Source organism: Clinocottus analis, unplaced genomic scaffold, assembly GCF_023055335.1.
Source record: "Clinocottus analis isolate CAN_PGR_092001 unplaced genomic scaffold, fCliAna1.0.p SCAF_24, whole genome shotgun sequence".
NCBI lineage: Eukaryota > Metazoa > Chordata > Actinopteri > Perciformes > Cottidae > Clinocottus > Clinocottus analis.
Window position 1 is genome coordinate 2,139,971 of NW_027175976.1, and position 9,614 is coordinate 2,149,584.

Consider the following 9,614-nt stretch of genomic DNA (forward strand, 5'->3'; position numbering starts at 1 on the left):
AACAAAACGTGAAGTAATTTGAAGATCGTACGTTGGGTTTTGACAAAATAATCAGAAAGTAACATGATAAAAAGTAATTATTTGCAGCCCCGTCTGTGTGATAAAAATGATCATATGATCATAATTAATTGTCTATAGTAAAATGACAAACTGTCCTGGTTGTTGCTTCGTCTCAATATATGAAGTATAAAGTATGATCTCCTGTCAGTCTTGAACAAAATGAATGAATGACACCAGAAATCTATGTACATATGGTTTTGAACATGACTGCGACGGCTCTAAATATCTCTCCCTGTCATAGGTGGAGCTTGAGGACGATCTATTCCAGGGCTTTGACAGCATTGTCTCCGCCACTCGGCGGCCACATGACACTCTCGGGGGCTGAACCACGATGGCGTATTCCCGGCCGGCGCGGCCAGTTGCTTCTTTCAGTCTGTGACGGCAGCTGCTGGAGCCCAGGCCTGCGCTGCGATTCGGCCCAGTCGGATTCCAGTGGAGCCGAAGCTGGCGGGGGGCCGAGCGAGCTATATTTAGAGCGGGACGGGATTAAATTGCCGCGTCTTCACTCTGAGACCCTTTTCTGTGCTCTGCCTTTTCCAGCCAGGACCGCCTGCCAAAAGGACCTGTGGCCACCTCGCCTCCTTCCTCTCTCCGCAGACCCCCTTTTCGTTCGCCTCGCTGTTTCCCCTCTCGCCGCACGATCATGGACCCCAACGCCATGAAGGAGGAGCTGCGCCTCTTCCAGAGCACCCTGCTCCAGGACGGGCTCAAGGAGCTGCTGAACGAGAACAAGTTTGTGGACTGCACCCTGAAGGTGGGCGACCGCAGCTTCCCGTGCCACCGGCTGATCATGGCCGCCTGCAGCCCTTACTTCAGGGAGATCTTCTTCACCGAGGACGGGAGGGAGGTGGAGAACACCAAGGAGGTGGTCATTGAGGACGTCAACCCGTCCATCCTGGACATGATCGTCCAGTACCTCTACTCGGCCGAGATCGACCTCACCGATGACAACGTCCAGGATATAATTGCCGTGGCGAGCCGATTCCAGATCCCCTCCGTCTTCACGGTATGCGTCAACTACCTCCAGAAGAAGTTGTCCGTCAGCAACTGCCTGGCCATTTTCAGGATGGGCCTGGTGCTCAGCTGTCCCAGGCTCGCCGTGGCCGCGCGCAACTACATCGCCGACCGCTTCGAACTCCTCCACCGGGACGAGGAGTTCCTCCAGCTGGCCGCCCACGAACTGTTCGCCGTCATCGGCGGAGACTCGCTGAACGTGGAGAAGGAGGAGCTGGTGTTCGAGGCGGTCATGGCCTGGGTGCGCCACGACAAGGAGCGCGTCAAGGTCCTGAAGGACGCGTTCAACTGCGTCCGCTTCCGCCTGCTGCCGGAGAAGTACTTCAAGGACAAAGTGGAGACCGACGAGATCATCAAGGCCGACCCGGAGCTGCAGAAGACCATCCAGGTCGTCAGGGACGCCTACAAGGGAAAGCTCCCGGAGACGCCCAAGACGGAGGCGGGTGAGGAGGCGGCGGGCGCGGAGGAAAGCCCGTTCCCCGGCTTCCTGAACGACAACCGCAGACACGGCATGTACACGCGGGAATTCATCGTCATGATCAACGACGCGGCGGCGGTGGCGTACGACGTCAGCGAGAACGAGTGCTTCCTGGCGGCCATGTCGGAGCAGGTGCCGCGAAACCACGTCAGCCTGGCGTCACAGAGGAACCAGCTGTACATCATGGGAGGACTGTTTGTGGACGAGGACAACAAAGATGTGCCCCTGCAATGCTACTTCTTCCAGGTAACTGGGTTTTCTCTTTCACTCGATATCACTACCTTCATTACAAACAAAATATTTCAAGAAATAGTTTGAGGAAAATATTCTAAATCACTCTCTTGCAGGGATCTGTAGTGTTATTTATCATTGTTTTGGTGCCATATAGTCACTTTATATTGGAGCGAAGGCAGATATCTGTATGGCTAATAACTCCAACACTATCTAGATTAAGAAATAGCACCACAGGTAAAAGGAAACATACATATTTCTGTCCCTTTAAATGTAACGCTGGAGCCCAGAGACTGATAGCTTAGCAAACAAAGACATGCAGCATTGTGAAACAGATATCTTGGCGGTGATTTTTTTCTGTCTATTTTTTATGGATTAAACTTGAAATTATAAGGATTAGACTTTTGTTTAACTGCAACCGGGCTAGCTCGGTCCATCCTGCATTCAGGCTGTATGCTAAGCTAAGCTAGCTGCCTAATCAAGTCTCTGCAATAAAACAGTGAGTAGTACCTGAGAGGTCTGTGAGGAGATGAGGAGGCCGAGCTGACGGGGGCTGATATGAATGTACTTTTCTTCACAGTTGGATCCACTCACGTCCGACTGGGTCGCCCTGCCGCCCATGCCTTCACCTCGGTGCCTCTTCAGCGTCGGAGAGAGCGATAACCTGCTGTTCGCCGTGGCGGGAAAAGACCTCCAGTCCAACGAGTCTCTGGACACTGTGATGTGCTACGACGTCGAGTTAGTAGCATCGTTTCTTCCTTTCCCTTCCTGTCTTTACTTCTCATCCTGTCTCTCACATTTTGTACAATTATAAGGTGATAATTAACTGCAGGAAATTAAGAATATTGCTGCCTTATTTCATTAAAAAATGGTTGTTGCATCGTGTTTTTATGTCATCTCACCCTCTTAATTGGTTTCTTCAATGATCACATAGCCTCCTTTTCTTTATGTTTGCCTTTATTGATGTTTATCACACATCCAGATGGATTTGGCTCTACCGATGGCGCACATGTATAAATTAGGCAGATATTTTATCTCTTAAATATCAATTCTTCAGGAAGATGAAGTGGAGTGAGACCAAAAAGCTTCCTCTGAAGATCCACGGCCACGCTGTCGTCTCCCACAAAGGAATGGTCTACTGCATCGGAGGAAAGACGGATGACAAGTGAGTAAATGTGTGTGTGTGTGTGTGTGTGTGTGTGTGTGTGTGTGTGTGTGTGTGACCTGACGCTGTGAGCAGCAGCTGTTTGTGGTCTATCATTCTGCCAGACTGCAGAGCTGCATCGTACTTCACAGACAACAATTACTCCGCTCCGGTCCAGAGCTGTGTGATATGGTGCCGGAGAGGAAGATACACGACAACATGAACGTACAATAAACACTTTTCATGGGTTGAAACACAACTAACACCCAGGTTTAAACATTTGCAAATTAGGAAAGTATAAAATGTAATTTATGAATATAAAAGGTAACATAAATACATAAACCCCCATCACACATTGACACAGTGCACTATATTTCTAATCATAAATTGAGATTATGGAGTTTTAATATCTAATACTCCAAATCTAAATCATATATACATTCATATGGTATGGTGTATATATATATATATGTGTGTGTGTGTGTGTGTGTGCCACGTCTATTTATATCAAAAGTACCATCTATTGCGTCCAAATGAATCCTCTTGTAGATACATTACAATATATTTCCCCTGACTACTGTACATATTGTTCCACATGAGATGATGTCGCTTTAATCCCGGCCCAATTTAAAATATGTTGTCAGATATTAAATAACACACGCTGGTTGAACACCAGCTGTATGTTAAGAGAGAGACTTTAGGACGTTACCTTCAAACTGGTAAACTGTTGATTAATAGTGACTCTCTATTCTCTCTATTCGCTGCTGTTATTTCCAACAGCTCGTGTTGATTGGATGCTGTGTGAGGCTGCACGCTGAAACACATTGTCAGTCCATTAGTGACATTAGCAAGAATGATTAAGACACAGGGAGACAAACACTTTGCTCATCACATTTGCAAAGCAATTAATTCCAAATGAATCCTTTATTGACAATTATCTTCATTTGCTATTTGTTGTATTGTTTTTTCGAACAATGTACATCAACGTCCCTCCCTTCATCTCCACAGCAAAGCCATCAACAAGATGTTTGCGTACAACCACAAGCAGTCGGAGTGGAGGGAGCTGGCGGCCATGAAGACGCCCAGAGCCATGTTCGGGGCCGTCGTCCACGGCGGGCAGATCGTGGTGGCCGGCGGCGTCAACGAGGAGGGCCTCATCGCCTCCAGTGAAGCGTACGACTTCGTGGCAAACAAGTAGGATTCAGGTTTTTATTGGAGGAATTGTGTTCAAACGCCTGAGTCCCAAACAGCCCAATGATGCTCATCAAATACCCCGCGCCTCCTCGCTAACTGCCGGTTAGCTAGCTAGCTTACTTTAGCGACCACATAGTCCTATTCATGTATATGTAATACTGAACTTTTCGGGCCTCCTTATCCCATAAAATACTGAATGAATGTCCTGAGGTACAAAAGCAGCATCTCCTAACGTTGCATCTCCTCAGGTGGGAGCCCTTCGCAGAGTTTCCTCAGGAGAGGAGCTCCGTCAACCTGCTGAGCAACGGCGGCTCGCTGTACGCTGTGGGCGGCTTCGCCATGGTGCAGACGGAGAGCAAGGAGGTGGCTCCCACAGAGGTCACCGACGTCTGGCAGTAAGTCTTCTCCAGTTACAGGACCCTGGGGTGTTTTTTTTTGCCACTTCGATGGCTGACTCTCCTCCCGGTCTCTGCAGGTACGAGGACGATAAGAAGCAGTGGAGTGGGATGCTGAGGGAGATGCGCTACGCTGCCGGCTCCTCCTGTGTGTCCATGCGCCTCAACGCTGCCAGGATGCCCAAACTGTAGACAGAGCTATGTTCTCTCTTCCTTTCTTAACGCCCTCCCTTCCAGCCAACAGCACCTCCTGACATCCACCTCCCCCGGCGCGCCTCCTCCTCAGCGTCTCTTCCTCAGCACTCAGATTTCTGTGTCGAGTTGATCTTTGACATTCATTTTTCTTTGAACTCAAATGATTTCTATCTGTACTATAAACACTCGCTTCTGCTGCTGCTTCAAAGACTGCACCCTCCCCACAGTATTAAAGAGAGAGAAAAAACACAATTTAGATTGATCTATAAAGCTGTTTACACCATTTCTAGCATTTTTTTTCTTTTGTAAAATAAACATTTGTAAACTTCTGCTTCTTTTACTGTTTCTGACTGTGATCTACAGAAAAAAGTGACATAACAGAGACTGTATCAACACGTCGAGGGCAGCCGAGGCAGAGGAGATGTATATTTCTAGGCTTCTTTGTACTTTGAGGTAAAAAAAAAAAAGGAAGTGGAGCTGGGTTAATAGCAGGTAAGTTTTGGCACCTGAACGCAGCACAATGATCCTCCAACGGGACCTAGGGCACCACAAGTTCATGAAGTGGGAATCACAAAACGTGACGTGGAAAAGTTGAGGTATGTCTGTGCAGACAATCCACTCCTCTACACGTCCTTACTGTGAGGCTAACAGGGTGATGGAGGAGTTTACACTGCGTTTACACTGCAGCTGTGAAAAGAGACGTGTAGATGATGCCGTTAACACTCAAATGAATAATTAGGGGTTATGTAATGCAAGTATGGAAATGTGGTTTGAATTTCGAGAGCTGTGAAAAAAAACTTTAAATATTCTGAAGATAGAAAACGGCGTGAGGACGATGAGCGTTTACTCTTCAAATACTGGAAGTAATTGAAAAACGGTCGATGGAAGGGGAGTTCAAGTGGAAATGCTGTCAGTTCAAAGCACGAAGAGAATTTCAATTTAATCTCATTTCCATCTCTGCATTTTGTGTTTTTACGTTGTATTTTTATGCAACTTGTTAATTAAAGTTCTTCTTCACGTGTATCCTCCCGCTCAGTCTGTCGGCTGTCTGGATGCGTTGTGACCCAAACACAACAGAGGACAACAACCTTGTATTTTCCAGAGATAACGAGTTATTGATGCCGCTATCAAAGCTCATTTCCCCGAGATAACGTCATAATTAACTTGTGATCTCCAGATAATAGAAAGAATAATAAAATAGAATTGAAATGCCAGTTTTGCCGTAGTGAATGATTGATATAAAATACATCTGGAAGCCACTGTGTCGACGTGATGTTACTTCATCATTCATTAACTCATTACTTGGATCGATCAGCTGAGCTCATGCCAGTGTAAAGAAACAACTCCTGAGGTCATTGTCCTGAACAAAAGTTTTGGATTGTCTTCCCTCAAAAAAAACAAGGCTTTCCCCTTGTTTTCCCTTGCAAACGCACCTGATGTGTCAATGCAACGGACTTTGAGCTTTATCAGCTCAAGCATGTCACCAGGAAGCAACGGTGCAGGCGGCTGAAGGTGAAGCAGACAACAGCGAGCTTTCAGACTGCGCTGGAGTTCCCCCCCTGGGTTAGGAAGAGGGGATGAGAGAGTGGGAGGAAGAGGAGGAGTGACGGACCGATGTGTGTGAAAACAGAGATAAGAGGCGCCAAGGGCTTGGAGTGAGCGCCGATGAGGACACTGTAGCTCAAAGTGAGTAGAAAAATACTTCTTCTTTTTTAACTATACCTTCATAACTCTCCAACACTCCTGAAATGAGCTTTTAGATATAGTTTGTATGTTCACACACGATGTGATCATAATTTAATGAGGACAAGTCCCTTCCTTGTGAAATGTGACTCTACATGCAATGTGTAAATGACACCTCGCACATCTCCTCGCGTCTATAATGAGAGCAGATTGCACTGACAGCGTCACAGGGAGCTGCCATCCAGCCGAGATGCCACCGGCGCTGCCGAGTCCTGGGAGGCTTTCTGTCCCTGCAAACCAGAGTGTTTGTCCAGGGAGCGGAGGTTTCTGTTTGCTTCCTTCACTCTGAGTTTCCCTGAATGTTTGTGTCTTTCCCGGTGTGCTCGCCTCCGGGTTTCACGCCACTGCTCTTCTCTGGCCGCCTTCCTGGAGCAGTAATTGCCAATCGCCCAGAGGAAAGGAAATTATGATTTGCTAGTCGTCTGTTTTATTCCCCAGCCAACAGCAGGAAACGTATGTTTATTCACCTGCGTTGGTAATCGGAAAAAAACAAAATCACAGAAATTGAGTAAAGATCCAGCTCAAAACATCCATTATAAAAAACAAAGCAACAATAACGTTGATATTCGTTAAGCATATTATTTATAACATTGAATCATTTTGTTTACATTACATTTTTAATCAAATCATTACATGTTATGTGGAAAGAATCAGGTGTAGATACAAACCCACAGATGATTTGCAGCTTCAGTTATTTCTAATGAAAGAACTCCAGGAAGCCAATGTCAAATTTGCAAAGAGCAGTGGAGAAGTGGAGGAGACCAAAAGGGAGCTAAAAGGAGAATACTGGACTCGAAAAACAGGACTCGAAATCTCCGCTAACAAGTTCTGCAAAACAAGTTATGAGCTGATGTTAGCAGTGTGTTGAACAACGCGTCTCCTCTTCCTCCCAATTTACAAAAGGCCGTGGTACCGAGGTCTCGCCCCTCCGCCCGCCCGACCCAGTCACAAGCCGAATGCACTTTATTAGCTCATTTCGCTCATTTTAACCTCCTGTCTGTGGTTTACAAACAAAACTCGGCAGCAGCCGAAAAATGATCATTGAATAAAGTTTTCAAATGCATTTTAACTCCTAAAAGACACCGCGGCTGCGTCCTGAATGCTCGTATGCTTTTAAACAGGGTCAGTAAAATTGCTTTTCACACTCAACAGCCATGGAGCATCACAACTGCACGGACGTGGACGACCTGATGAAGCGCTATTACCTGCCCGCCGCCTACACCATCATCTTCATCGTGGGCCTGGTGGGCAACGTGACCTCCATCGGCGTTTACGTGGCGAAGCTGCGCCCCTGGAAGAGCAGCAGCATCATCATGGTCAACCTGGCGCTGACCGACCTCCTCTACGTCATGAGCATGCCCTTCCTGGTCCACTACTACGTCACCGGGGACTGGACGCTCGGCGACTTCATGTGCCGCTTCGTCCGCTTCGGCTTCCACTTCAACCTGTACGGGAGCATCCTCTTCCTGACGTGTCTGGCGGTTTTCCGCTTCGTGGTGGTGATCAAGCCCCTGAGGGCCGAGCAGGTGCAGCAGAAGTTTTGGGGCATCGTCGCGTGCGCGGCCGTCTGGCTCATCGCCGCCGCCGAAATCGCGCCCATGCTGGCGGTGATATCGCTGGACAACGAGACCCAGTGCCTGGACTTTGCCAGCACCGAGCCCGTGGACGACGTGCGGCTGTACGGCTGGCTGCTCACCGCGTTTGGGTTTTTCCTGCCGCTCGTGGTGGTGTTCCTGTGCTACATCGGCATCGTGAGGCAGCTGGCGAGGGGGCCCTACATGAGCAGCCCGTACCGGGTGCGGGCGCGCCGCGTCACCGTGCTGATCCTGCTGGTGTTCGTGGTGTGCTTCCTGCCGTACCACGTCCTGCGCGTGCTGTGGATCGAAACTCAAAAGCGAGGGGAGCAGGTCGCGGGACGGCCGGCGTGCCTGGCGGAGCGCGTCGTGCACGCGGCGTACATCATCTCCCGGCCGCTGGCGGGACTCAACACGCTTTTCAACCTGGTTCTGTACACTCTCTCGGGCGATAAGTTCAGGAAGGCCTTGCTCAGCATTTTTTACTGGGTCCACGGGCTCACCAAGGCCAAGCTGCTGATCCGCGTGGCCTTCATCAGCAAGGCGGGCCACGCCACGCCCAACCCCATGATCGATGACTGTCCACAACCTGTAGCGCCCCATGACAGCTGCAGTTCCTCTATGGTGGACCCAGAGGCAATAAATAGCAGTATGAGCCAACCACAGCCATGTAGATAGAAGGGACTCAGATATTCATGTGTAAGAAGTGCACTCCACCTTTTGTCTACAGTCAAGAATCATTCACAGGGCGACTGTGGTGAGCAGGATTGTCTTTCAATCAGAGGGTCGGCGGTTCGATCCCCGGCTCCGCTACCCCGTATCGATGTGTCCTTGAACAAGACACTTAACCCTAAAGTGCTCCCGTAGCTGCGTCTGCGCTGTATGAACGGTTGATGATCCGGATGTGGCACCTTGCACGGTGGCGCCTCCCACCAGGGTGTGAATGGGTGAACGTTTAATATTCAATATAATACCATATTTAATGTAATGTGATGTAATTGGACGTGACTCTGCATTCCTGAGCTTCTCTTTTCACATTTCCAGTCTATGTTTCATGTTACGTGTTGTATATTACACCTGTACCTGTTTCTATTGGTGTACTATAACACACTGTTTTGATTGCCGTGCTAAATTTAAATGGAGTAGTGGAGACTTGTAGAGAATTGTAGGGAGCTAACTCATTTTAGCCTAGCGTTAGCTTGACGTTACTTTGTGTCATAAACAGTCTGTTATGTTCCCTCTGTATTTGTTACTGTGTTGTATTGATAATCCTATGAAATGTATTTATTGCTACAGATACCATGATACTATTTTTAGGGCCATTGTAGGTCAAATTTTTTTTAAAAGTACATAAATTATTACGGAGCCGGCTGAAGAGGCTAATATTCCCAGAGATATAAAGTCGTAAATTTACAAGAAAAGATGAGATTGCAGTTGTAAATTTATGAGAATAAAAATAAACGGCTTCACTTTGCAAAGTTGGATCAATCTGAGGATGAGGCGTAAACCTCTGAGCACCATGAATATTATTTACGATGTAAAGCTGTCACGTGTCCCACGCTGTTGCAGCGCCACAGGAACACCTG

The 9,614-nt window shown here is 47.9% G+C and overlaps 2 protein-coding genes across 2 annotated transcripts; both read left to right on the plus strand.

Moving 5' to 3' along the window:
* The first annotated feature begins 606 nt into the window (after positions 1-606).
* LOC137793952 (kelch-like protein 41b) lies at positions 607-5,041 on the plus strand. Its single transcript, XM_068590430.1, has 6 exons — positions 607-1,798; positions 2,364-2,521; positions 2,841-2,948; positions 3,936-4,121; positions 4,370-4,516; positions 4,597-5,041. Exons 1-6 carry the CDS (start codon positions 704-706, stop codon positions 4,706-4,708), a joined length of 1,806 nt encoding a protein of 601 aa, XP_068446531.1. The 5' UTR covers positions 607-703; the 3' UTR covers positions 4,709-5,041.
* A 1,335-nt stretch (positions 5,042-6,376) lies between these two features.
* Positions 6,377-8,706, plus strand: LOC137794299 (2-oxoglutarate receptor 1-like). The gene is made up of 2 exons (XM_068591051.1): positions 6,377-6,397; positions 7,607-8,706. Exon 2 carries the CDS (start codon positions 7,609-7,611, stop codon positions 8,704-8,706), a length of 1,098 nt encoding a protein of 365 aa, XP_068447152.1. The 5' UTR covers positions 6,377-6,397; positions 7,607-7,608.
* The last annotated feature ends 908 nt before the right edge of the window (positions 8,707-9,614 follow it).